Raw genomic sequence first — 25149 nt, forward strand, 5'->3', positions numbered from 1 at the left:
GTTGATCACGATAAGCAGGTGTGAACATCATCCTGTTGGTTTCAGTCTGCAGTCGTCATACACACACAAATGCACACACGGAGAAGGTTATCTTAAAATTGGGGAGACATTGCTGGTCAAAGCAGTCCTGGAGGTGCCCTTGGCTGAGTTTAGTGTTTCAGGAGAGAAGAGACACAGCAGGAGGTGAATACTGAATTTCTTGAGAGCAGTGGAATATACAGGAGCTTCTGGAAATGATTGTGTATTTCTTGACGTGTGCTAATAATTTTACCTCACTGATCTCTGTTCTACTTTGTGTTGACTGGTAGAACGTTTGAGGTAATCTGTAGGCAGGGTTCTCGCCAGGAATTTTTCACAGAGCAGGGGGTTGTGTGGTGTCACAGAGATGTATAACCATCATACGGCCAAATTTTGTGAAGTAAAGCCAAGGTTTTCATTTTTTTTTTGTTTACATTTTTTTTTATTTATTTATTTTTTCCAAGATTTTCCATACAGAAGCACAAAAAGAAAAACAAAACAAAACAAAAAAATGATATGATTGTGTTACTTATACTTGTAATACAGAGGATCATACATACTCAGGCCTCTGGGGCAAGATATACCTGTAAGTTTTACATTTCTCGCAGATTTTGTCAAACGTGTTTATTTGAAGTCTTTTATGAAATGTAATTTATTCCAAAACAAAAATTGCATATACCAAATTACACCAATCATCCAAGTTCGGGGATAAAGAATTTAACCATCTTTTTGTAATCGATTTTCGTGCTGCTAAACCTAGCATACCAAGCAGACATTTTGTCTCTTTATCTGCATCAATAGAATACAAATAGTAGTTTGTCCTAGTTTAAAGTTGTTTGGAGATTTAAAATTAGATTAGATTTTGTAGATTTCAATTTGAACTGTCCGAAATTTCCAACAGCTGGAAGTGCCTGAATAATGTGTACTCTGAGCTGGAATAATGAAGTATTTAAAAAGGCAGTTTTTTATTTGTTTAATTGGTGAAGGTCCTGATGAATAGCGTTAGAGAGTTACTCATGCTTGGTATAGGTCCTCCACTAATAAATAATCAGAGACACTGTATAAACAAGAAATAATATTTTATTAAAAAGACTGATTCGATTATGCGCTTTTCAAATTTAAATTGGTATTATGTGGTATTAGGTACAGAGAATTACGGCGCGGTAATACTGGGACTGTTATGGGGACGCCCCCCCCCAACTAATTATTTTAAGATTATGAAGCACACTGTTTATATTGGATGGTGATTATGGGATACAAAGCAGAGGATGCACACAGTAGAGCTGACATGGCCCAAACCCATCTGACCTGAATGAAGCCGATGTCTCTTTAAGCCCGAACTAGTTTCAACCCGACTGTATTCACTAAGCATGTGAATCTCCATCACTGACAACGATACCATACGCACTTCGATACATTAGCGATACATTGAAGCCCCTAGCGATATGATGAGATACGATTCACCTTTGTTCCAGATTCTATGCGATTTGGTGCGATACAATGTATTCTAACATTATGCAAAGAAATCATACCAAAAATGTAAGAAGAAAACAAGAAGCTGCAATGCAGTATGGTTCTAGTTGCTGAGGATTTGTTGTATTGTTTATAAGCAGCAAATTCAACAAAAAAAGGACACTCTCTAATAGTGCTATGCATCACTTCATGCAATTTCTTTTTGGCCTCTTAAAAAGCCCAACAAAACAGGCCTTTTCACAAGTGGGGTTGGGATTTAGAACCAGATTAAACAGGAACAGGAATTGGTTCCCTCACATTTGGAACCTGTTTTATCACACTTTCAGAACTTAAATAGTAAAGAGCAAGACAACATCCCTCTCTATGAGTGACTTAAATTGACACGTTCAATAGTGCAATGTCCATATTCCCGTCTGCTAGACATATACTAAAATGAACTCTTCAGCAGGTATTAGAATCTGTGTACCCTTCGTTCTTTGGTTATTTCGTTTCAAAACCAAATTAAAAAATAGAAAAAACTGATTGTTTTTTTTGTTTTATTCATTTAAAACCAGAAACAGGAAAATGGAAAAATCAAAAACCAAACAAGCAGCGTTTTTCTGTTTTAAAATTAAATCTGGGAACTAGGACAACAGATTCATGTTTTAATCTCACCACACAAAACAACCGACAGACTGACTTTTACTCTGCTGTTTGATAAAAATGATCTTGTATCATGTTGTCCACCTCACACTGATGGCAGAGGTGTAATTTGTGTGTCGAGGACATTTTCTTAAAGAGTTATTGATGCAAGTCCGAATCTGTGAATATCTGCCAACTTTACCGAACAGAATTTTGCTTCCGGTACCGCACATAAAAAGAAGCAACCATAAGTCCCATTACTGATGAATTGAAACAAAATCAAAACCAAAAAATGGTTGTTACGTAAAACGAGTGGTGTAATGAATCAACTGATGATCTTCGTTTCTTGTGATCAACTTCCGTGTGTGTTGATGGCTGCTGTTAGCGGTATTTATAATGTGCAAAATAAACATTTTCACTGCCCTCAAAAAAGCTGTAATTGTTTTTGCAAAAGTGTCCAATCGTAGATGTTCTAACATCTATTGTTCATCACACCAGCCTCACAGTCGATAATTTACTATATAGATACTATTTGGATCGTAACACCGCGAAACAAAACAAACGTGAGCAGAAAAAAACAGAAACAAGCTGCTTATCTAATTTTTTTAATTATCTGTATTTCTGTTTTGGTTTTAAATCACTAAAAGAAAAAAAAAAAAACCACAGTGTTTATTTGTTATGATTTGGTTTTTAAACGGAATACCCAAAGAACGAAGGGTACACGGATTTATTAGGCTAATACAGTAGTGAGGATCAGAAAGCATTAACATTTATAATATGAATGCATGATGTACCGCCTTGGCCAAAGTAATTTGAGATATGTTTCTCACCATTTTTGTGGGAGCTCTGTGTACAATCTGCCTCGGAGGAATTCAAGTTAGGGGGAGCAGCGGTGGCTGTATTGATACCATGCTTTCTTTTCAAGTGAGCCCCTAAGTTTGTCGTACTGTCAGTGTAAGGTTTAGCAGCACGGCATTCTTTACAAACCACCTGCGTCTTGTCAAGTTTACCATCTTTCTATGCCTGATTTGAAGTTTTTAGGTGCGTTATAAATCTCATCTATAGCTGCTTGTTGCTGCTCTTGCGGACCTCCATGTTATTGTTCCTTTGTTGAGGTAGAAATGTACTTCCTGGCTTCAGTACGTGTTCAAAACCAAACGTGAAGCAGTGATGTGTATTCGATGTGCCTTGGAAACACAGAATTTAACGAAATACAACATGGAAAAATTGGATGGATAAAAAAAAAAAAAAAAAAAAAATCGATGCAACCATGGATTTTACAGCTGCAGGCACGCAGTGACCGATGTATCTCAATTTCACCCATCAATTGTATTGATGCACACTGAATAATCGATACACTCACATCGCGTATGTTTGTATCCAGAAACTGATAAATCTGTTGAACGATTACAGCTTATTCAGAATGCTGCTGCTAGAGTCCTGACTAGAAGTAAAAAGTTCGAACACATCACTCCTCTCCTCAGATCCTCCACATGGCTTACAGTACAAAGTAGGACTGATTTTAATATTAATTATTGCACTGAATGGTCTTGTTCCTCAAGACATGAGAGACATGTAAATGAGTTATGTACCAAATAGAACTCGCAGGTCTACAGAAAGTGGCCTTTTAACTGTTCCACATATACGTTCCAAGGCAGGGGAGGCTGCTTTCTTTTTTTACGCCCCTAGTAAATGGAACGATCTGCCTGCAGATCTGAGAGGGGCTCCTACATTAAACACTTTTAAAAGCAGATGAAAATTTACTTTTTGCAACGTTTTATGGTTAGATGTTGATGCTTGTGTTGTGTGATCTACTTTGTGGATATTTTTTATGTACATGTTGAGCTTTTATTCTGAATTTGTATATTGTATTTTTAATTTGCAAGTCATTGTTTAGAAGACTTGTTTTTGTCTGTGAAGCATATTTGTCACGCTCGAGCATGGACTAGGACCCAAATGCACAACTCAGGAGTCAAAGTTCAAATAAAGAATCTTTTAATAAACCAGGTAACAATGTAAAATTACTCTCACAGAGGAAAAACAGCCCTAACAAAGGCAAGGGCAAAGTATCAAATAATATTAGACAAAACCATGGCAAAATGAAGCAAAGTATCAAAGGAATACAAAACCTGACCTGATGAAGAACATGAAACCTGGAATAAACGCTGGTTCTCTGGCTGCACACAACAAGACGAACTGGCACCGGACAAAGGGAGACACAAACTATTTATACATGAGGTAGGGGAACACAGGTGGAACCAATCAGGGGCGGAGTTAACAATCACACTGGAGGGAAATCACAGAAGTCAGGATCTGAAATGAGAGGGAAGAGATGAGTATCAAAATAAAACAGGAAGTGGATGACAAAACAAAGACAAAAAACTAAACATAACTTAACATAACCTTCTGAACGTGACAATATTGTGTTGCTTCGTACATGAAATGTGCTATATAAATAAAGTTTGATTTGATTAATTAATCTCCACATGCTTGGTATTCACATACATGCACGCACACGTAGAATGATTTGTTGCAGGTTATGAACATGACAAGCAGATTTATGTGCTGCTAACACTATGTCTGGTTGAAGCACACTGTTTATATTGGATGGTGATTACAGTTACGCAGGATGCACACAGGCAACATTGGGGGCAGCTAAGTGGCTTCAGGGGTCCTCGGGGTCCTTAGGTAAAGATGGGAGAATCCAAGCAAATGGCCTGTATTAAACAGTCTGATGTGTGTGTTTCTTGGTTATACAGATTAAAAATAGACTTTAAACAACATCTGTATGGCTGGAAGTCCAAGCGTGCAACAATTATTACGATGGTACTGATTAAAAAAGGAAAAAACAACAGAAAAGGCCCCTATGCTGGTCGAAACACACCGTAGGGGGTGACATCCGTCCATAGGGGAGCAAAAATACATTGTAGGAGGCCCCTACACTCAACAGCGCTGGAGATATGTGTTTTATACCCAGCCAACCACTGCTATTCCACTTGACCCTTGGGGTGGGCGATATGGAAAAAAAATCACTTTTTTCTTGCAAATCATAATCATTAATTTTTTCCATTTAGATTATTCAGACTCATTTGGAACTAGCAAAAAATACACAAAATGAATCCAGAATCACACTACAATGGCAACACAAAACAATCTTCTATCTACTGATAAAAGCAAGAAAGGTCTGTGTGTGTGTGTGTGAGGGTGCGAGTGTGCGTGTGTGTGGACCGAATATCTACTTAAATTCTACCTTATTTAAGTAATATGAAACTTCAGCGGGTTCCAAATACCCCAAGTGTGTGCATCCACACACACACACACACACACACACACACACACACACACACACACACACACACACACACACACACACACACACACACACACACACACACACACACACACACACACACACACACACACACAGTATTTATAACAAAAATATACTCAATGAGTAAAATAAAACAAAAAAAGTAAACAATATTTATCCAAAAGCACACAAAACAAAAACCGAATTGCACAAAAATATATAAAAAGGCTCCAAAAACACACAAAATTACTCCAAATACAAAATATAAAAAAAATACACCAAACAACAAAAAATATGAACATGACTCAAAATACACAAAAAAATATATTTATACACAAAATACACAAAATGACAACATAAATGCACAAAACTACATCAAAAAATACACCAAACAACAAAAAATATGAACATGACTCAAAATACACAAAAAAATATATTTATACATGTACAAAATACACCAAATGAAAAAACATTTATCATGCATATGTCCCATAGAATTAAACCAGGTAAATCGCACACACTATTTTATTTTTCACCTGCAAATAAACCCTTTTATAACACTACGGAGTACAGAGTATGTACACCTCTCTGTACATCCAACATTCAAACACATACTCATTTGGCCATAATTGACAACTCTACTTAAGCTCCTCCCACTATATGAATGCATACTTCCGACGGGCACTGTGGACTGTGTGTGTGTGCGTTAGTGTGCGAGTGTGTGGAGCAAATTTACACAAAATGACTCCAAAAAACGTACATTACCGAAAAATACACCAAACAAAAAAATGTAAGTGAGTAAAAAAAAAAAAAGCTTTTATCATGGACATGTCCGATAGAATTAAACCAGGGAAATCTCCCCACATTTTGCAAAATAAACCCCTTTATAACACGACAGAGTACAAAGTATGTACACCTCTTTGTACATCCAACATTCAAACACATACTCATTTGGCCATAATTGACAGCTCTACTTATGCTCCCACATGAATGCATACTTCCAACGGGCACTTTACTAGTCTATACTATAATGCAAGAATGGTCTGTGTGTGTATGTGTGTGAGTGTGTTTGTGAAGCAAATTTCTCCCCGATGCGGTGTCTGTTCGATCTGAAACTTTTTTTAACAGCTTCCACATAGCCCAAATGTGTGCATTCGTTATTTTGGACTTATTTGGTGATTTCAAAACATGTATTTTAATTCTTTTTTGCCCGGACGGCACATTCAAGTTTGGTCAGAAGTTAAACCTATTCAGCTTTTGACCTCAGAGTGTGAGGTGGCGCTATTTCATTACACAGCTCACCTCCGGTGCGTTCCAGAGCTCCTGTGAACTTCTCATTTGAGGAAAAATATGTGTTTACCATTCCTTTTTTGGTGATGATGTGATATTTATTTTCATGTTAGTTTGACCGTTTGCTATTTAGACCGGACAGACTTCACCTGGAAGTTATTGATGGGGAATGGCCACGGCTCAGTTGAAAGCTGCACATTTCTTCGTGGCGCGTGTGTCAGAGAACCAACGGAGGAGATGAGAGTCCCAGGTCGAAGGTCACACAAATGTCGATCATCGTCTACGTGACGTGCGTGCATGGGTGTGCATGTGTGCAGGTATGAAAGTGTATAATGGACCGCCATTTAGTCCGGTTACAGTCTGTGTCACGACACCCGTCCATATGAGGAAAAGACAGACAGAGAGAGATTCCTTGCTTCATAGATGGATGTTTTTTTTTTTTTTATTACTGATTAAGTTAATGAGGTAATTTTTACAATGTTTATATTTGTTTTCCATTTCTAGTTCTATTTTATTTTTATATTTCATAAATTGTAAATGTGAAGTTTTTTTTTTTTTTTAAAACAGGCAATCTGAAACCCTTATGTTATACACGGTTTTTCACAGTACTTTTACTTTTTATGTTTTACTACTGGACAATGTTCATCATACTGTCACTGGTGCAAGCACAGGACTCAGGTGCAGAGTTTACAGTGACTGTTTATTGTCCATGACCCTACAAAAAGCTGGAGTCTTCATACTCCACACAGGTCAGCACAGAGCTCCTGGCAAGATCTCCAATCCTTGGAACGCAGGAAATAAAGGACTTGACGGTGGCTTGGAGACATGACATGACACGACTGACAGAGAGTGACCAGGGCAGGCTAATTAGTAGGGGAGGGAATCAGAGGAAAACATAACAGGTGTGCAGGCAGGTAACTGAGTGACTACACAAGACTTGAACATGACAGACACAACCAGACCTGTGACATATACAGCATTTTAAATGGAATTAAACATTCTTCATAAGCTGTATTTACTTCTATATATACAACTAACATGGATATTTTTCTTTCTTTCCCTGCTGATCTCTACCGTTATACATTCCATTATTTGCTCAGTCGTAGTTGTCATCTTTTCAACTTGAGTAAAGTTCAGGTTTTCGTCAATATAAAGTGCCACTCCTCCTCCTTTTTATCTATTCTATCTGGGGGTGGGCGATATGGAAAAAAAAAATCATATCACAATTTTTTGTTTGTAAAATCGCGATTTAATTTTGACAATTTTCAAGTTATTCACCAGTCAAACAAACCAATTCACCTACTTAAAATCATCAACCTGAATGGAAAAAAGGGATAAAAGATAATTTAAGTCAGGGTACTTTTCAAACATTTTTCTTTAAGTAATTTTAAAAACTGGTTCCAAGTACAATTAACATCAAATAAAAAGGATGACAAGTTATTTTAGTCACACAGTTTTTTACTTTGTTTAACAAAAGTGGTGTAGCAACACTTGCTACAGAAAGGCAGCATATCAGTCTACTGATTTAGATTTGTTTTTGAGGTAACACACTCCTACGATAAGAATGAACCCCTCATTTCCCACAGTCTGGATAATGATAACCATTACAACATAATAATAATGCATTTAATTTTATATAGCACTTTATCATAGACACTCAAAGTGCTTTACAGAATTAAGGCATTATTCTTTCACCCCACACTTAGTGATGGTAAGCTACTATTGTAGCCACAGCTGCCATGGGGCAGACTGATGGAGGCGAGGCTTCCATAGTGTGCCATCGGCTCCTTCGACCACCACTACATTCATACTAGGCAATGTGGGTGAATTGTCTTGCCCAAGGACACAATGTCAGATACCACTGGAGCGACTGTCCCCCACTGTGACACCTGGAATTCTCAGTGGTCTCCCATCCAACTACTAACCAGGCCCAGACCTGCTTAGCTTGCAAGATCTATTGAGATCGGGCAATGACAGGCTGGTATGGCCACCATTACTGCCTACATTAGGCCTGGGTCATATGGACCAATATTCAAATCTCCATTTAAGAAAGGGCTGCCTCGAGAAAGGCAACCTTCGTCACGGGCTTACCCTGGGTCTTTGGTTTGGTGAAAATTGACTGCTGTGCTGCAAGCTGTGATTTCAAATCCTGCACTTTTGTGGAGTGGGATGGCATTTTTGCAGGGAAATCCTTCACGTACATTTTGTGTACCATTTTAAAATACCGCTCCATATTCCATTTCTTTTCCACCACCACCATTGCATTGCAGATTAAACAAACAGTCTTTGAATGAGAAAAACCAAAAAATGATCTTTCTCCCATTCACGGTGAAAACCGTAGGTCTTGGTTTGTTTCCCCTCAGACATGTTAAAGTTTTGGAGTGCGCTCTTGACTGCTCTGATAATAGACTCTGATCTCTAGCTGCTGGCTATTGTCGACAGCTGTCAACTTCCTGCCAGGTTACATGTGACATTTTTCTTTTTTTTTAAATTTCTTTTGTGGACTTGATTAAGAGTCTGATAGGGTGCACAGGCTGTAGTGTACTACACAAAATACTTTTTTCCTTTCTTTGAACAACCCTCACAGTCGACTTCGCGATCAAGTGGTTGGGCACTCTTGTTCTAAAAGGTTTGTAGAAAGATTGATTTTCTGCAGACACACTGCAGACAGTCTGTAGTGTTGTGGGAAAGTTGTTAGGAAGATTTAGAAGGTGCTAAGTCCTCATTATTCACACCAGGATCTCCTAATTGGATAGCTGTGATGCCGCTTTTAGTCACCGGCTCTGCTGAGAAATTAGAAAATATTCATTTCAAAAGTGAACATGAGTCAGGTACAAAGTTACACATTTGTCTGTCATTTAGAAAGTAGAAGGGAGATAATGTTTCTTGAAAGATGGGAAATTAGTGTGTGAAAAGGTATAACAATGGTGACACTGTTGTGACAGTTCAGGTTCATAAAGTCAGCCAAGGGATGAAGAATTTGTGCAGAGTCCTCACCATAAATGGCATATGCTGCAGGCGTGCCAGCAAGCGCTACTGGTGCAAGTGTTGTAGCAAAACCATTATAAAGTGATTTTTTTTTTCATCATACCTCGGCTTTCATGCACTTTAGTTTTTTTTTTTTGAATGCATGTTTTGTTTTATTTGAAGGACTAATATAAATGAAAAACTTATTTTTGAAAAGCAAAGGCTCCTGGAATATTTAAAAAATGTCTTCAATAATCTTCAATAAACATTTACTTTCTTTAAAAAAAAACATGTCTAAAAATGTATTTTAGATTTTTATGCACTTAAGAAAAATAGTGAAAAACTTAACCGCATTCGATATTTGGTATTTGGCCAAGCGTTTATATTTTATTCGGCTTCGGCTTTGGCCACAAATTTTCATTTTGGTGAATCCTTACTGGTTATAGTTAATTATTGAAGTGTTGAGTATTACTTCAATTTATGTAAACAAACATCTAAGGGAACAGAGTTCCCGGAACACTGAGGTAAAAAAAAGTGCAAACTTTGACAGTTTGAACTGTGAACTCAACTGTCTATAGTTTAATGCCTTGTAATGCTGTGTGAAAAAAATAAAAACAATCAATAACACTGGCTTTGCTGCAAAGTGCACATAAAATAAAAACTCATTGCCTCTTAAAAGAGAAAAAATAATGGTACTACAAGTACACTTAAATTTTGTAACTTAAAGTTCGGACAGTCAGTATGACTTAGTAAGGAATTGTGAGATTATTGTTGAGGAAAGAGAGCTAATTGAGGTGATCTGCAGTAAGGCAGCTCCTTTGTGTGGTGACAATATCACCAACTGTTGAAAAAATTTTGATCCCTGAGACACTAAGGTATCGCTTCGCTAGAGGAGCCAAAAGAGGATCCTCGCTTTCATGTGACTTCCACAGGTGCAAGGATTGTCCTTCAGCTCAGCAGGTTTCATCGCCCTGTACCTTCTGGTTTCATCTGCAGCTCTCTCTGCTGATGTTTTGTGTGTGTCTGTCTATTCTTTTGGTGAGAAGACTGCCCCAAGGCACTGGATTCTTTCATCTTCTTGGGTGGACGGCCATCCCCCACATTCTCAGCTCCTGTATCCGATTCATCACAATCATGTTGTTAAAAAATATGGAATAAATACATTTGAAATTTTAAGAACTCCTAAGTGTTTCACATTAAATTCTGAATGAAAACATCTTTAATTTAAATTCAAGTAGTTTTCATATTTGAATTTACACTTATATCAGGTATGTCCATCGCCTCACCTAGTGCAGTGACAGCTTTGGTCTGCAGCCTGGAGAAGGTGTTGTTACGCTCCTCATCAGATAAGGAAGGCAGGGCCTTAAAACTATGATCCACTGCTCATGATACATACAGCATGTTCTTTTGGGCCATGAAAGATGTTTAATAATTTCAAATCACTGATGTCATCACAGAGGGAGGATATACAAATTATCTCATTTATACACACAAAGTGCAGTGCGTTTAAATTTAACTACAAGAACTCTGAACTAGTGAGTCAGATGAAAGTGGACACAGAAAATACTAAACAAACTTTGCTTACTAATTTTGATTTGAATATTATTGGCTTTTACATATGAAGAGAATAGCATACCTTCTACTCAAATTGTTCTTCACAGCAGTCTTTACATCCTTCACCACAGTAGAGTCTTCAGGTTTGGGGGTCATAGCCTCCAGCAGCTGAGTGAGAAGCAGAGCGATGATGGACAGAGTTGGTAACTTATCCTCTGACATGAGTGTGGCTTCTTTCATTGGTTTCAGAATCCTAACCAAATTCTCAGCCACTGTGACAACCTCCTCTGTTAAGGTGCAGAGATCTTTTTAATTCCTGCGCACCTCTTGTGAGAGGAGAGTGGCAGAATTTGCCGGCTGCTGTTCCAGAAGAGCGCCAGCATATGGAGCACACTATTCCACCTTGTTATGATGTCAAGCTTTAGCTTGTGCACTGGTAGCTGAAGCAGCTTCTGTTTTCCTTTAAGGATGTGGTTTGCCGTTGTACTACGGTGAAAGACTGTAGCTATGCACGTCACTCGGTCAAGCAGACATGCAGTTTAAGACTTGCATGTGAATTTAGTGTATGCACAAAACAGCTGTGCATTGTCTCTATTAACTCCACATCAAGGACCATATTTACGACTTTGTCGGTGAATAGAGTAGAAGGCCTTTATTGTCACTGTACCCATGTACGATGAGATTAAAAAAAAACAACTCCAGCAACAGTGCAAGAAAAACAATATATACAATATAAACATAGGACATAAATAGCACAGGGAAGGAGGTAAAGTGAACAGTCATAGAAGTATGTACATTTTGCATAAAAAATAAATTACTACATTGTAGGGGTGCAACGATACACCTCAGTACCTCGGTTCTGAGGTCACGGTTCAGTTCATTTTTGGTACAGTATGGAACAAAATGCAAAACTTAAATTTGCTTGTTGTTTATTCGAAACTTTAGTAAACCAACAATGTATTTAACATTATACAGAATATGAAAAAAAGCTGCCTCGTAATAATATTCTCAAACAAAAAATACATTAAATATTATAGAAATAAGCTCACAGCTTGTTAACAGCTTTTAACAAACAAAAAGTACAGCACAGTTCCAGCATGTAGCCCTTGGTTTAGACCTTCGTATTTTTGGCCAGAAAAATGTACTTGTCCACATTGTCTGCAGGAAGTGCAGATCTGCTGGCAGTTACAAACACAAAACATACATTTGCTTGTTCATTCAAAACGTTAGTAAACCAAAAAATTTTTACAGAATATGAAAATAAAGTGCTGCCTGGTTGTAATAATATTCTCAAACAAAAAATACGTAAAATGTTATAAAAAAAAAGCTCTTCAGCTTTCATCCGCTGCTTTAAAGACTCTGATGGCAGTTGTTACAGCTTTGACCAGATCTGAATTGCGAGGCAGAGGTTTCTTGAATGTCGAAGTCAGCTGCGTTTGCATTAAGGATATTTTCTTTCTTGTTGCATTGATATTCGCACTTGGGTGGTGCCGTTTCAAGTGAGTTAGCATGTTCGTCGTGTTCCTGGAAACATACCTGATCTCAGCTGAACAATGTCGGCATACTGCCCTTGTTTTATCCAATTGTCTTTCTTCGTTGCAGTATTTCACCCGGAAGCCAAAGTGTTCCCAAGCAGGAGACTTTAGGGACAGGGGAGGGTCCTCTAGCTCTGGTTTCTCACTAGCGTTAGCCATGACATACACGGGCTGCACATGTAGTCTCACAAAAGTCTCACAAAATCCGGGGTTGGTTGGTTAAAAAGTCCTTCATCCAGGCACATGTGAGAGGGGGAAGGTCGAGAATGTTCAGTTTAGTGATGAGTCTGTCTGCAACTGTAATCCACAAAGAGCATCCAAACGTACTGCACTGAACCACCTGGAGCAGCGGCAGAGCTACAGAAATCCTCTGTGGATCTGTTCACACGATATGCAAACTGGTGTGGGTCGAAGTCTGGGGGGAGATAGTCCTTAATATGCTGAAGGACCAGTCTCTCGAAGCACTTCATGATTACCAGAGTAAGGGCCACCTTTGGCACTGGGATTATTGTAGCTGATTTTAGGCACGGCGGGATGACTGCCTGGGCCAAGGAGAGCTTGAAGATCCTGGGAAAGGTGGGACGAGCTGGTAGGCACATGCTCTGAGCATCTTGCCAGGTTCTCCGTCTGGGCCAGCAGCTTTCTTGGGGTTCACTGCCAGGAGCACCCGCCTGATATTGTGCTCCTGTACAGTGAATGGAGTGGTGCAGGAGCCATATAGGGGTGGGGGCAGGGCTGCGGCAGATTAGTACTGTTGAGGTTTTTCAAAGCGAGCAAAGAAGCAGTTTAACTCCTCAGCCAGTGCCATGCTCAGGTCTTCAATAGACACATCACAGCCACACTTCCCGTATGTTGTTGCTCGACAGGTGGGACTCTATGTTCATCCTGGGGTCTGCCTAGGCCCTTTTTTTTTTTAGAATTTTGGTATTTCTACAGTACCTCACTTCTGCTTGCCAGAGCTTGCAAATAGCTTTACTTTTATCAAGCTTGCTTGTGTTTTCATTATTTTAAAGCCAAAATAGTTCAAAATTTCTGATTTATCTGGGGCGGCTTACCCAGTGGAGCACTGTCTGCGTCAGTCCTGTTTGCACTGAATCCACTCAGCACTAGATTACTAGGGTTTAGGTAAAAAGAAAAAAAATATTAATAATAATAATAATATATACTGTATATATATATTGACGTCAGCAACTTTGGATCAATATTTATAAATTGAAATCGATTAAATCAATATTTTTCCTCAGCTATAGTGGTGTTTCACATGATAATTGTGTTACTTAATTGGCCACTACCACCAGCTGGAAGTAATGCAAGTACACTGAGGACAGCCATCACACAATCTGCTGGTGTGCTTAAGTGTGCCAAGAAGTGAACACTTTGATGTGATTGAGTCTGAGAAACACTATCACTTATTGATGTTTCCATTGAAATGGCATAGATATTTGTGAAAGAAAACAAGGAGTAAGAGGAGGCAGAGGAATGGAGTACACGGGTGAAGCGCAGTGCCAACTTCACAGCACACCTAGAAAATGCCCTCATACCACCATTATCTCTTGCACTGCTCCCAGATTCTGCATACACAGACCTAGATCAGGAGCTTTGATCTTTCTGCTTGATCTTTGGGAATGCTGATGCCTGATAAGAGCGACCACACATGGCTTTTCACAACCCAGTCTTACTCCAAAGCGTGTAGTACCTATTCTTGTCCACTGCGTGATACGTACACATTTCACTCAAACTTTGGTTGCAGGATTCTTCTGAAAGTGGCAAGCACCATGAATAAGGCGAGCAACTGCGCGGATCAACAATTTCCAGCTTGAGAAGCGATGAGACCCGAGTAGCTTGCTTGACATGGTTGTGCTCATTGTAGACATTAGCGGACGGACTTCTGAATCCAATGCAGGGTCCACCAGCTCAAAGTTGTCTTCTTCAGGCTGGACTTTCAAGGGCTCTTTCATGATTTTCATGAATGAGATGTATTCGATTGATTGGGCCACCTTGTTATCGTCCCTTGTTTGTTGAAACATTGTGGACCCCAACTGCTCGGCTTCTCCACTGCAGGTGAGATTCCCTGTTGTCTGTAGCTTAGGATAGTCGGTGCACTGAAACTGACTGTACCTCTCTTTCACCTGCAGGATGTTTGGGCAAGGTTCGAAGATGGAGCGGCGTTTCTGTTTTGTTGTCCTGGTATACAGGGCGTTTACATTATCAGGCTTGTGAATACCTCCCAAGCAGACATTTCCAACTATCACCCACCCCAGGTCGAGTTTCTGCCCATAAGGAGCATCTCGAGGGCCATTTAACTGTTTATGAACCTTGTGAGCTGCTATGATGTCTCGCCCTAGGAGAAGCATGATGAGTGTACTCTGTTCGAGCTCTGGAATGAGATGAGCTATAGACTTCAGGTGAGGGGGGTTGGATGCCACATTGGGAGTTGGGATCTCTGATCTATTGTTAGGGATGTCGTTGCATTCAACCAGACTCGGTAATGGAAGACTGACTTTACCGTCCATAGATTCAATCTGGTATCCTGAAGCTCTTCTCCCCATGGTCTCTGTTACGCCCGAACAGGTACGGAGAGAGTATGGAGAGGGGGGTCCTTGGACATTGAAGGTGTTAAAAACTCAGACCAAGCTAAAGATCTGTTGTTGTGTTTGTTGATGATTGCGTAGACCTTTGTTGCCTTCTCACGACGGTTGACAGGGTAGATTCTAACCAAACAGATTTCAGAGCATGATCTGTTGCTCTGATCGCCACCACAGACTGTAGTGCAGCTGCTTGCAACTTCTGAAGATGTTTGCTCCCCACCATGCTTTGTGGAGGAGAATGGCTCCTCGGTCTGTGGTGCTGGTCCTGGATGAAGAGCAGAGTTATGTTTGTCACTCCCACATTCAATGCATGTGGCTGTATACTTGCAGTCTCTAGCCATGTGTCTTGTAGAGGTGCAACATTTAAAGCAGATCTTGTGCTCTTTAAGGAATGCTTTCCTGTCTTCTATGGGTTTCTCTCGGAAAGCTCGACATTTCCGCAGAAGGTGACGTCTTTTATGAATGGGACACTAACCATCGGGGTTCTCATATTCAGCACTGTGTTTTGTAGGAGAGACTTCTGTCTTGAGGACAGAGATTTCTTTTGGTCTGATTGTTCTAAATGTCTTGTCTGTCTTTGGAACATCAGTTTGACCAGCAAAGTCGAAACTAGGGTCATTACTGATTTTAGCCTGATGGAAGATAAAGTCTACAAAAACTTCAAAGGGAGGGAATGAGACTTGAAAGCGTTCTTTGTAGTTGGACCCAACAGAAGACGAGGGGGCAACTTCTGAACCAGAGGACTGATTCCTCTCGCTGTGTCGAGGTAATGAAGGCCTGAAAGAGTTCCGTCTGCTTTGGCCGCTTGCAGTTCCATCAGGAGGTCACTGAGTTTGTGAAGTTTTGCATAGTCTGTAGGTGATTTTGGGGAAGTTGCTGATGCATTGAAAGAGTGCTTCTTCAACTACTTCAGGGGCTCCGCAGCATGCGTTCAGTCTGTCCCATTTCATCTGTAGTCCTTTTTGGGGATGGCTAGCGTTGACAGCCCGAATACGTTTTGCATGTTCCGCAGACTCTTTCCCAAGCCACTTTACTAGTAAATCCATTTCCTCGCTGTATGTCAGATCAAGTCCTCTCACTGCATTTTGAAAGGACTGTTGCCAAGTGCTGTAACTCTCCGGCTGGTCGTTGAATTGGGTCATACATGTAGTAACCAGCTCACGTCGGGCAAAATATCTGATGACGTCATTCATACTTGATCTGTCATGATGAGCGTTTTGAGGAGCGTGACTGGACATGGCAGGATGCAGAACACCGTTGTGACTGTGCCTTGCTCCACGCTATGATAGGCGTGAGTATTCCTGAGGGATAAAGGCGTGGTCAGAGCGCGTTGTGGCTGATGCACAGTTACTCTGCTTGCGGTTGTATGTGTGACGTTGGTGCCAGCCAGACTATCTACTGCTATGAACCGTAGAGCGTGGGTTGAATTTCCAAGTGCTGGGTCTTCATGTAGGTAGCTGGTTTCATCTTGAGAAGGAAGATGAGGATGTGGATGCAGTGCAGGGGTTAAATGTGTGTGTAGCTGACCAAAACTGTCCTGAATGAGAGGGTGAAGAGGCGGGTTGGACCGTGTGTCTAGCTGATCAGCACCGTCCTGAGCGTGTTCTTCCAATGCTACAAATGAATATTCTTTTGACTGTTCAGTGACATATTCTCTGGTGCACTGTAAGGGGTTACAGAGAATCTCGTGAAGTTGGAGCCTCTTGCTACTTCTCACACTGTCATCAATACTGACAGCTGCTTCTAGGACTTCTGCTTCAGCTACAGCTGCTTCTCTTTCTAGTGGCAGCTTCAGCATTTGTGCTTCTAATTGTGCTTTTTATTGTTTTTATTGTTAGGATCATGTCTTTTTCTGCAAAGGTCAATCATGCTTTTGCTGCCTCCGCTTTGGCACTGGCTAAAGCTGGAGCATTCCCAGCAGATAATTTTGTGGAGCCTGATGTGTAGGATCGAGACTTCAGTAACTGCTCCTTTGAATCATGATGTGTCTCCAGCGTATAACTGTGTTATCTTGTGCGATGAAGATGTTGTTTCACTATCCTGCCTTCCTTATACACACTGTGCACGAAGGCAGTAAGCTCAACACCTTCCACACATCAAGACTCTGGACACCAGGTTGACCGACTGAGCCCAGGTTTATTGACAGGTGAACGGGTGAAACTGAGGGACACAAGACATTTGTAAATTTAGCTGCATGAATTAACTAATTACATGACCTTAATAATGTTATATCGCTAAACAAAGATAGGTTTAATTATCAAGCATGAATTATGAATTAACTATAACAGTCTAATTCACTCTGTCACATGCCACTGTATTTATTATTTATATTACTAACAAATCAGCCTTTTGTATCTGAAATGGCCTTATATAACAGCACAGCAAACATGACACAAAAACACCACTAGATGGCGACAGATGACCACAAACAAACAGCTAGTGGACATGAACTGAAGATGTAATCAGAGATTGTCTAACATAAAACATACACATTTCACAACTAAATGTGATGCTATGAGCACTTTAAACATCAAATAAGAATACATACCAACAATGCCATGAACAGTACAAGATGTGGTAGTTGTTTTGCCAAGAACACACGAGGATTGAAACGAAGCATTGTTCACCAGACTGCATTACTTCCTGAGTCTAAGTCACGTGACCTACTCTGCATGTTTTTAAAGGTACAGCTTTCTTATCAGAAACAACTGAATTAACTCAGAAACAAACACTCACTAAATCAGGTAATCTGAATAATAGAGGCAGAACACATCCTCTTCCGAACACCGACTCAACCATACACAAGAAATGCCACCTATGGAGAAGAACTGAAGAATGAAATTTTCTGGAAATATCCAAAATAGGATATGAAACAAGTTAATAGATTTTGGGGATGGTCCGGATCAATATCGCAAACCCAACATTCAGGTGACAGCAGGCAGGGGTAGCATTGGTAGTAGCCCATTTTAATAACAAAACCCCAAAAGACACAAGGAAGCACAGGGAAAACTGGGAGCAGGAACCAAAACACCACAGGGCACAAGGAGGTTGACATAAGAAAATGAACAATGATTCAGCAATCACACTGTGTCCACCCACTCAGCTAAATAGTGTAGCAAGCTTGATTGGGAATGGGCCACACCTGAGTGCAAAACGTAAGGCAGCTAATCAGTCACAACCCAAACACAGACAAATCACTGGGAGGTGGAGCCACGAGCAGGAATCCCTGGAAACACAAAGACAAGAGTTAACAGAAGATGCCAAACTCAAAAGACACAAGAAACCCAGAAACACTCAGAAAAACCAAAAGAGAACCACAAGGGCTACACACAAACAAAAACTAAACAGAACCTGACATTGTAGTTAATTAAAAAGAAAAAAAAAAAAAATTCTTATTGAGTTGAAGAGGCTATACCCAGAGTAAGTATGTAAGTATGCCCAGCTTTAAGGTAAAATAAAAGCATGGTTTTATATAATATATATATATATATATATATATATATATATATATATATATATATATATATATATTATTTATTCATTATTTTTTTAAATTTCCCTTTCCAAAATATTTTACTGTCCCATTATCATCTATTGTATCATGAACTCTGTCTATTGTCCTGTCCCACCCCTTTGAATTAAATTTAATTGTTAACACCTAATATGACTGAGGATAGGGAAATGAATGGAGCCTGGAAATAATTATTGCCATGAGAATGAGCTGCACTATACACTCTGTTTAACTATTGACTCATTAGAGCATGTATATATCAGGCTCTGTGTTATTGTTCCTTCACAGTGTATAACGCTATACTACTTTCCAGTTCGTTCTCCATTTCGTTCTGATCTAGTTTTTAGATAAGTGTAGACATTTTTTTCATTTTTTCTTTAGTGCATAAATTACTTTTGTAAATAAAAAAATAATAAAAAATGTGATCTATCAAAACATTTTCTGATCTTATGGTTTATTTTTTTAGGGTCCTCCAGAGATGTCAAAGCAGCTGCTGAGGTCGCAAAGCGAATGGTCCAGAAGCTCAGAGGAAAGAATGAATTTACGGTGCTGGTGACCCTCAAACAGGATTACCTAAACTCGGGGGTCATCTTTTCAATTCATCACTCTGAACATAGGTACAAGATGCTCACTTTAATGCTCAAATGCATGAATTAACTAATCCAGTGGTTCTCAAACTTCTTCTGTTGTGCCATCCCCGCCCCCCATCCTTGCGACAAAATTTCAACAAAATGGGTAAAAATGTATTCTTGATTGAAAAAGGTAAAAATTGTGATTTTTCTTCTTCAAAACTTGATAAAATAACATAAAATGTGCATTCATTTTATTTAAAACTGTAGTACCATATTTTCTTTTAAGAGCGCACAGCTGTATTGGCCACTTTCCAAGAAATTGTAACTATTCCTAGAAAAATCCAGAAAGAAGACGCTCTGTCACAAAAGTCTATTGGCTGATGATGAGGCTCTTCAATTTACTTAGTCAATCAGAACATACAGGTAAGCCAGCTGCTATTCTGTTACGGATTAACAGAGATTCACAGGTATTCTGATGAGTTTCAATTTATGAGTTTCCATCTACACATGAAATCACCTCTTCACTGCCCCACATCTGCCTATCAGTCCATTTACAGCTTTTTATTGTCAGCTTTAACTGTAACCAGGCCACTACTCGGATGCTCCGTTCTCTCATTCGTAAGCGCTCCTTCACTGTGCACTCTTCAACCTCAATGTCCTAATGTGGTGATTTACCAACTCTATGCCTTTTATTATTTCCTACTATTATAAACAATCATCTTACATTTTAAACCTTGTTGTGTTTTTTATTTACCTCTTTCCTGCCGAATATGCATATGAACCTGCTCCCCTTCCTAGTACAGAAACTTCAGACGGACAGATAAACAATAGATCTGGTTTTTTTTATGAACAATGCACAAACTTCATCTAAATAATTCATTAAGGTACATTTGACATACAGCTTTTAACTGGAAACATGAGAACTACAATGAATAATGTTTTTGTCAATATATAACAGGGAGGATTGATCAAATGCCCCACCACACATGCCCCTAACCTTTCATTAGAGACATTCCCCGGAACCATTCCCTCTGCCCTTCCCCTCCCGTTAACACACACAACACACACTTAAACAAGAATTATATTTGACAAATGTTTGATGTTTTGGGGGAATTGCATGAAAGGACAGGACCTCCTCACTGCCGCATTTATGTAGTGAGATTAAATCTAAAATTGAGTCACAGATATAGATAACTGTGAATGCACTCATCGAGGAGGTGTAAAAGGAGTACAGAGGAGCCACTACGTGCCTTTGTATCCTCATGAAATTGACTCAGAAACAACAACCACTGTCGTCGTTGATTGAAGTTCTTGTAGCTCAGTGTGATTAAGCTAACTTTACACACATTTGTTATACATTCAGAGAACCTTTCTTTGTGGAGAAAAGAAAGACTGTGAATCCATTCAGAGGCCATATATCTGTTTTCTAGCTACTGCTGTTTCTCTGCAGGTTCTTGGAGCTGGAAAGCAGTGGCCAGCGGAATGAGGTGCGTCTTCATTATCGCACCAAAGGCCAACAAGATCACACTGAGGTGTTTCCCTATAGCCTGGCTGACAACCAGTGGCACAAGGTGTCTGTGGCTGTCAGTGCTTCACATGTTATCCTACATGTAGACTGCAACAGGTGAGACCTGAAAAATTCAAACCAGGAGCACAGTAAGTCAAACACAGTTGAATCTAGATCACATAGGCCTCTCTCTGCTGTTATTTTTTTGCACAATTAACAAAGAATGATGGTAGCAAAAGGAAGTGTGTGTGTTTCTTAGGTGTGTCTGCCACTTATACAGTTTTTACAAAAGCAAATTAGTTTTATTAAGTTATACCTGCTTCTCATTGTCTTGTCTTTTACCTGCTGTTTAGTCGACTATGATTTTGGTGTTTTTTTAGGATCTATGAGCGGGTGGTGGAGGCCCCCTACATGGACATACCAGGAGACACCTTGTTTTGGCTCGGACAGAGAAACAGTGCTCATGGCTTATTCAAGGTTATCACTTTTCTCTTAGTCAACTGTCATACACTCAATACACTTACAGATATTTTGAATAATGTAAAAGACAATTTGTAGCAATCGGGATGTCCAGGATCATCTCATGGCCCTCTGTGACTACTGGTTGTAATTTAGTGCCTCACAAGAGTGTTTTATGGTCAGATTTCTGGACTTGGAAGAAAAATGTAAACTTTGATTTATATACTGCTTTTTTAGCCACCAAAGTAGTTCAAAAGTGCTTTACAGCATCAGCTCATTCACCCTTCAATGGGACAGAGCTGCCATGCAAGGCATTGGTCAACAATTGGGAGCAACTTATGGTTCAGTGTCTTGCCCAATGACACACAGACAGCTACATCCCTGGGATTGAACGTCCAACCTCTCAATCAGAAAAAGGCCCCTCTACCACCTGAGCCACAGTTGCCCGAACTCAGTGACTCAATGAAAAGGTTTGAACTACACATTGATAGTTGGGGTTGATGATGAGCCATGGGAAAGGCATGCAATTCAATGTTATATATATTTATTTCAGGTCTTTCTCACAGCTTGTCGCTTTATTACAAGATCTCTTCCTTTTAATTTTAATTTTTATTTTTTTTAATCTCAGCATCTTTGCCAGAAGTGAGTGGCATGATCATGATACATGAAATCACAAGGGCCTACACCAGAAGCTTTGTGGCCTATTGTGTCAGGTAGAATCTGATCCTCCTCATGTTATAGAGGGCATTTCGACAAGACCAAGAAATTTAGTCCACATGAACCTTAAAGGTCAGCAAGCCATCAATCATGACACCTTGTTTTTCGCCAGAGTTTGTGGGCATGAGTAGATTGGGTTCAAGCTAAAAAGACAATTTGGTTGAAGGTGGCATTTCTTCGCCCATGTGGAGTTATTAGCCAGACACTGATATCCGAGTTAAGACAGTTGTGTCATCAGGTGAAAAAGACAGGAAAAGCTGTGTGTCATCAGCATATCAGTGGTGGGAGAAACCAAACCATACAAAATGAATAACACACAAACCACGCCTCTTGACAGTTTTGTTTTTATAATTGCACACATTGCAAAACCTTACAGACTGACATTCCTTGAACATTACACGCATTAACAATGTAACAATGATGAGGCTTTCAGTGTCTCAGACATTTCCCAAAATGCTTCCCTGTCTTTGCAGGGAGTGATGCAGGATGTGGAGATCCTTGTGATGCCACAGGGTTACATTTCACAGTGTCCAGATCTGAACAGAAGTAAGTGGCTCATCTGTTTGAAATAAGCCTTTTATTAAATACTGTAATACATTTGTTCAGTCAGGTACTCGTTCATATCATGCGTTATTGGTGCTATAGGCCTATTTTAATTTCAAATTCAATCCAAAATTAACTAAGTTGAGTAACACAAAGTACAAAAAATTTAATCTATTTAGGAAAAAAAGTATCCCATATAAGTGACGAATGTACAATTAGGGCCATTCATATTTGGACACTGACATAAGTTTTCTTTTTTTATATACCTGTTTACTGAATCATATTCCAATTCTAGTTATATGGAGATGGACATGAAGTCCAGACTTTTAGCTTTCATTTAGGAATGCTCTCATTCAATTTAGATGAAGGGTTTAGGAGTTTTGAAGCAACCAAAGGTAATTGGACAATTGCCTCAAAGGCTTTTTCATGTGCAGGTGTGAGTATGTTTTTTGTTATGACATTATACATTTTTCCTATTAGTTCACAGAAGACAACAGTGGTAAATGATTGCAAAATAATTTCCATTGTGTTGGGAAACCCCTTCAACCACCCAAGTGAACAACACTCTCCAGGAGTTAGACATACTGTATCAATATCCAAGTCCACCATAAAGAGACTGCATGAAGTAAATACAGAGGGCAAGTCACTCATAAGCCCCACAAATAGAAAGACTAAATTGGAATTTGATGATGATAAAAATAATAATAATAATAATAATAATAATAATGATAATAATAATAATAATAATAATAATAATAATAATAATAATAATAACAAAACATCTAAAAAAAACTGCAAAGTTTTGGAAGAACATTCTTTAGACCAATGAAACCAAGATCAACCTTCCAGAATGATAGCAACAAAAAAGTATGGGGAAGGCGTGGAACAACCATACCACATCATCTGTAAAACATGAGGTTTAGGTATTCATGGCTGCCAGCGGCACTGGGTCACGAGTGTTTATTAATGAGGTGACACAGGATAGAAGCAGCCGAATTAATTCTGAGGTCTTTAGACATACTCTCTGCTCAAATCCAAGCCAAGTTAATTGGGCAGTGTTTCTTAATACAGATGGACAATAGCCTAAAACATAAAGCTAAAGCAACCCAGGAGTTTAAATGTGCAAGTCGAATAGTCTTGAATTGCCAAGTCAGTCACCTGATCTCAACCCAGTTGAGAATCCATTTCACTTGTTAAAGACTAAACCCTGATTTTTATATGTATAAATTTGTGCTTCAAAGCTCAACGATTTGCCAAATCATGGAGTTGTTTGCCTTTGGTGTTTGTTGAATGACTGGTTTGAATGGATTTCCATTCTACTGACTCTCTGGCATGTATTGAAAGTGGAAAGGTTGCTTTTTCGAGTTTTTGTCCGTTCACTGTCTCTAAAGTTTTGTCTTATTTATACCAGTCTATCGCAGTAGACAAACTTCACCCTGTCAAAGATGCAGTAGCACACTGCTACTAGCTTCACTGACTATAAATAAGAGGTACTTTTTGTTGCATAGGAAAGAAGAGGGGATACTATTAGGTGTGCATAAGACTATCCCAGCTTGATTCACTTTGTAATTTTTTAAGACTGTATCAGCTTTTATATGCCAGTGACGTTTCTACAGTTAATGCAAATTTACGCATGTTTTCTTCCTTCCTCAGCATGTCCAACCTGCAATGATTTCCATGGACTTGTGCAGAAAATCATGGAACTGCAGGATGTTCTTGCAAAAACATCAAGGAAGGTGACAAAAACTGAAATAATGTGTCAGTTGTAAGATTTCATGAGTTGACAGGTTATTAAAAAAATCCAGACTGTCAATATGGCTTTGAGTTAAATAATGGAATGATGCTGTCAAAAGTATCCTCGTAGGCATTATTTGTTTTTACCGGAGGTAGTCAGAAATCTATAAATGCCACATGCTGCTGTTTCTGCCTAATTCAGTCACAGGTAAGAATGTAACTAATATTTGTGGCACTTTGTGAAAATTTCACGACATAAAAAAACGGTAATATACAATTCAAAGGTGCACTAAATAAAATCAAGTAAAAACATTTTCAAGAATGCAAAAGGTGGGATGACACCGTCAACTCATAAGTTGTCAGTTGCATTTAATGAACCGAAAAAACCACCCGGCAGAAAAAGCGAGCAAGCAAACACAGCGGTCAGCTCGTACTTGTCCGCAGACCGGCCGTATTTCAACACATCTGAGCATTAAAGCATCTTCTAAGCAGAGATTGAGACGGATCACAGTGAAAACAGTGAAATGTTCACTCTCATTTGGCTTTAGAGTCTGTCAGCACACGCTTCACAGAAATTCTCTGCACTTCATTGCGACTGTATTTGTTCCGCTAAAATAAAAAACTACAGACGGCTGGTCATCTCATCACATGCTACTCTAAGCTACAAAACAGTTACAGCCACACCATGGAGACGATGATTGAGAAATGAAAAGCTATGTGTTCCAAACACGAGCAATTTGAATCACACAC

The 25149-nt window shown here is 39.3% G+C and overlaps 1 protein-coding gene and 1 pseudogene across 5 annotated transcripts in view; one reads left to right on the top strand and one right to left on the bottom strand.

Annotated features, from left to right (window-relative positions):
• The window catches only part of nell2a (neural EGFL like 2a), a 186950-nt gene that overhangs the window by 9385 nt on the left and 152416 nt on the right, over positions 1-25149 (top strand). For 4 of the 5 annotated variants that reach the window (XM_028449516.1, XM_028449514.1, XM_028449512.1 and 1 more), the window contains exons 3-7: positions 19334-19484; positions 20890-21063; positions 21327-21423; positions 22596-22668; positions 24319-24401. In XM_028449516.1, coding sequence (XP_028305317.1) covers positions 19334-19484; positions 20890-21063; positions 21327-21423; positions 22596-22668; positions 24319-24401 — 578 coding nt within the window. The remainder of the gene's footprint in view (positions 1-19333; positions 19485-20889; positions 21064-21326; positions 21424-22595; positions 22669-24318; positions 24402-25149) is intronic. The other variant, XM_028449513.1, reaches the window with a different exon arrangement.
• On the bottom strand, positions 8590-8707 carry LOC114466302 (uncharacterized; annotated as a pseudogene).

Source organism: Gouania willdenowi, chromosome 6 (genome assembly GCF_900634775.1).
Source record: "Gouania willdenowi chromosome 6, fGouWil2.1, whole genome shotgun sequence".
In the NCBI taxonomy this organism is placed as follows: Eukaryota; Metazoa; Chordata; class Actinopteri; order Blenniiformes; family Gobiesocidae; genus Gouania; species Gouania willdenowi.